The sequence below is a fragment of the Numida meleagris genome, chromosome 20, assembly GCF_002078875.1.
Source record: "Numida meleagris isolate 19003 breed g44 Domestic line chromosome 20, NumMel1.0, whole genome shotgun sequence".
Classification (NCBI taxonomy): Eukaryota; Metazoa; Chordata; class Aves; order Galliformes; family Numididae; genus Numida; species Numida meleagris.
The window spans coordinates 564249-568743 of NC_034428.1; the positions used below are offsets into that span (position 1 = coordinate 564249).

Below are 4495 nucleotides of genomic sequence, written 5' to 3' on the forward strand. Positions count from 1 at the left end.
CCCGTGCCCAGCTGCTGCACACCACGCCTGCCTTCAGGCTGGCTGCAAAGCGGCCCTGCCAGGGCTGTGTGCTGCTGAAGGTGCAGCCGTCCTGGCCGGGGCCCTGTTCCCCGCAGCCTTCGTGCCTCTTGGCAGGTCACTCCTCCACCATTCACCTCGCTTGTGGCAGGAGCTGGACAAGAGACTCAGATAGCAGTCCCCTGCCAGAGCATGAATGGGAGATCTGCTTGTGGCATTCCTCCTGTCCTGCCCTCACTTTGCACATCATTTAGGGAAGAGCACTTCTGGTCACGTCTTGCTGCCACTCAGCACAACTGTTTTGCACACCAGTAAATCATACCAGCAGACTCTTGAATCCAGAATAAAACAAAGTCATTATTCATTTGTTTCACATTAAAAAAAAAAAAAAAGATTCATTAAAACAGTTTTAATGAAAAAATAAAGTTCTGAATTAAACTATAATTATATATGGCTGAAAGTGATGAACTAAAACAATGGAGATGTTACTTTTTTTTTTTCTCTCTGCTGATACTGTAACGTGCTGGACTTGTCAGACACCATCTATTGGGATAAATCTGAAAAGGTAACAGAACAAGAGTCAGTCACACTGATTAGTATTGAACCTCTGTGAAAAAAAGAGGCAGTTCGCTTGGCCATTTAACACTTGTCACATAAAATCTTCAGGAACACATTCCAGGAGGTCCAGTTGAATTGCAGACACGCTGTAAACACAAAGATGCCAATTCTCAGAGCAGGTCCAGCCCTCACAGCTTGCAACCAGGATCTTCCAAAGCCTTTCTGTTTGCAGAGTGAAATGGCAGCATTAGAGAACTTTGGTTATATTTCTGGCTGCAAAGAGCAGTCAGGCAGCCGTAAGGGGCAAGTCTTTGGCAAACTCCTCGGTGGTTCCACTTAGCTTCTGGAAGGCAGCATACCACAGTCACGGTCTAAGTTTTAACAGAAGCTGGAGCTGGTTTTCAGAACCTAGAGTCAGTTGTTACAGCGTAGTGGGATGGGATTTTCATGAAGAACCAAGGCTGAAGAACAGTTGCACAGTGTGCAGCTCCACCATCCTGACCCAGACACTCCCACATCTTCCCCGGGAGCCCCAGGGCACTGCAGCGCTGAGCAGTCTGCACGAAGCTTTGGCAGCCTGGCGTTAGACGTCTAAGGGAGGGTACCTGACTGCACTGGGAAGACCCTGGTCATCACCAGGACGCATCTCCCAACAGAACCGTACTCGGGTAAGGCAGTGGGCTCACCAGGTCTACCTGCAGACCGACGTGACACGTTCCTACCAGCACAGCTGGGCTCACGTAAGCTCTAGTGCCAGCCAATGACTCCCTTCATCTCACAGGACAGAGAACACATTTATCAGCCGTAACTTAGGAGAAATGTCTCAAAATCATAAACCTAAGCTGTGCAATGCATACAGCTTGCTCTGTTTGGTCGCTGAGGGACAGTGCCTCCATCTTGGTGCCTTGCAAACAAGCCTGGACTCCCTGCGCTCTCTTGTCCTTCCCAGCACCAGATGGATGTTCATTACGCTTCCCTTGGTAGCTGCATAGCCTGCCTTTGCTTTTTTAATCTGTGTAATTTGCAGCCAACAGGTTAAAGATTTTGGTTTTCTGATTGCAAATCCAGTCTCAAAAAACAAACAGCAGAAACAAAGTCAACTCAGCTGTAGTACTGATGGAAATGATCAAATCTCGAACCAGACTGGCCAGGTTCTACATTTACTACAGCCTCTTTTACAGTCCACGCTTGAATTCTGGGCTGAGAAAAGGGAGAATCATCATCTTAAAACAGCACCTTAGAGTTTAACGGAGGGCCAGGACACAGAGCAAATGGTATTCCCCCCAAACACATTTGAGCCAATCATGCAAAACAAAGTCACAAAAAATCACCGTTAAGAAGAGACTTCTAAGAAATCTGATGTCAACTAATTGCCAGCGCTGCCTGTCCAGAGAAAGGAGCGTTCTCTTCCTCTGAATGCACCGGTCCCTCAGAGCAGGGTGAAGTCCCGTTGTTAGGCAACACCAAATCACAGAGCTCACCTCCTGCCCGGGCCCATGGAAGAGGAGGCAGATCACACAGAGGTTGGTATGCGTTCACACTCACTCCTACAGAGCCTTAGAATATCTAAGATTGATATATACGGACAAATGGGCAGGTATAATATTACATTAAAATTAAAACACATGGCCATTTACTTTTCAGACTCTTCACACAGATTCTCTCCTCCTCCTCCCTCCTCAGAGGATGAGTTTCCTAGCACAGAGAAGGTTTGCAGTTTCCCAATGGGATGAGAAAAAACACGAGGCGAAGATATTATACATTCCCAAAACATCGTCCAACTCAGTTGTAACTGGACAAAACCCCGCTGAACCCAGAGAGCTTAATTTGTCTCTTGAGCTAATTGGTATCTAGCAGCAGTTTTGGCCAGTCTGCTTCTTCCAGCCCCGGCCATCCACGACTTGGCGATACCTCATCCCTGTACCGCAGGCAGGCTGGGCAGCCCTTGGCCTGAGCAGCAGCAGTTCGGGGCAGCTGTCCCCGGCCCCCAGCCGGTGTCTGTGCTTTGCACGGCTCACCTGCCCGCCCGAGCAGCGCACCGGCACGCGCCTCCCTCGCCTAGTCCAGAAAGCGCCTGCGCGAGCCCGTCCGGGAGCGGTTCGAACGGCGAATGTCAAACTTGGAGTCCCGGCACTTCTGGCATATGTAGACCTCTGGGACGTTCGACTTGCGGATCTTGGCGCAGGAGAGGTGGATCCAGGTGTGGCACTCGTTACACTCGATCATCGGCCGCCCGGCAAAAGGCTTCATGCAGAAGCAAGTGACTAGGTCCCAGGAATCATCATCTGGAAGGAAAAGCAGCAAGCTACGCTTTTATCTCCTGACGGCTCTCTAGTGTCTTTCAGCCGCACTGGGAACTCCTCTCCTTCTGATCTAAATTAACTCCCTGCCTTCCAAAAACAGGCACTTTGCTGATTTGTCCAGGTCCTACAAGGAACCGGTATGCGAGCTCTTGTCGAAAAAAGACTCTCAATGGTACAAAAGCAGCTGTATTCCAGGAGAGGACGCCTAGCTGTCTCAGTAAGATCCCAATAGTTGTCAACCTCGCCCCCTCTTCATCCCCCCCACCTTCCCCCCCAAAAAAACAACTACTAATTAATTCTGCATTCTCCTCACACTACGAGTACTAGAGATCAGTGGTAGCACCGTTGCTGCCACGTGCCTTGGCATCTCTCAAGCCACCCCGACAGCCAGGCCACCTACCCGAATCCACCATGATGTCCTCGTCATCGCCGGTGCCGTCCTCGTCCCGGAAGACGACCTGCTTGCCCTGCCGAATGACCGTTCGTTTGCCCACGCTCTGGATCTCCACCGCCTGCTCGCCCGTCCCCGTGGGGTAGGCAACGCTGGAGGCCGTGTCAGAGTCCCACACTGAGCAGTGCTCAGCCACAGACTGAGGGTCACCCTCAGACGAGGGGCTCATCGGTGTCTCTGTGTAAGAGTCCTCCGCCTCCAGCTCCAGCAGCTTCTCCTCGTAATCTTCCTCTGCAGACACCTCCGTTTCCCTTCTCTTCAGTTTTTTCTTCTTTCTGATCTTATCAATCTGCTTTCGCTCTGGCAGGAAGTTACCGGGCTTTGCCCGTTGGAACAGGGAACTGTAGGGCTTTGCTCGCTTCAGCTGGCTGAAGTTCTTTCTATTCTTAGCAGGAAGGGAAACTGAGGAGGGGATGTCATTGAAGCGGGGGTCCCAGCTATCGCTGTCAATGGTGCCGCCGGTGCTGTTGGGAGGGCTGGGGCTGTTCCTCAGCGGCGTTTCCTAGAGAAACACACGGCAATCAGACAGCGGTGTTATTTCCAAGCTGACTTGCACGAGGTGCTGCAGTGCGTGGTACCGCACCCCTCCCCCTCCCGGTGCCATGCTTCGTGCCCGGGCTCAGCCTCTGATCCCTTCCCGCTGCCTGCGGCCCGAGTCGCGACTCCAGCCCAGCACAGCCCCGATGAGCGGCCGGGACCGGGCCTGGAGGACGGCACGGGGCGACGCCGGGAGCACAGGGATCGGGGAGCACAGGGATCGGGGCGCCCGCCCGCTGCCGCCCTCACCTCCTGCGGGTAGGGGATGTAGCCGGCGTAGGCCAGGACAAAGGTGCAGAACTTGTTGAAGTCTTCCACGGTGCGGTGCCTCCGGGAGGTGGGGGAGAAGTCCTGCGGGGGAGGAAGGGAGGGAGAGGAGGGAGGGGTCAGCGCGGCCGCCTCCGCCGCGGGGCCGGGCTGGGCGCAGAGCTGGGAGGCCCCGCTCCCCGCAGCCGCTCCCCGCCGCCCTCCCCGCGCCCGCTGCCGGGAGCCGCCCCCCCCGTTCTCCCTACAACCGCTTCTCCCCGGAGCCGCTCCCCGGAACCCGCCGACCTCGCGCTGCCGGGAGCCGCCCCCCGCGCCCCTTTTGCTCCCGGTACCAGCGCCGCCCCACACCCCCCTCCCCCCA

General features: G+C 54.3%; 1 protein-coding gene across 1 annotated transcript; it reads right to left on the reverse strand.

The window, feature by feature from the left end:
- PHF13 (PHD finger protein 13) lies at positions 413-4218 on the reverse strand (the record flags this gene model as incomplete). The annotated part of the gene is given in 3 exon segments (XM_021417405.1): positions 413-2861; positions 3280-3832; positions 4117-4218. Coding segments are annotated over 3 exon segments (882 nt in total), but the record flags the coding sequence as incomplete, so codon positions are not given.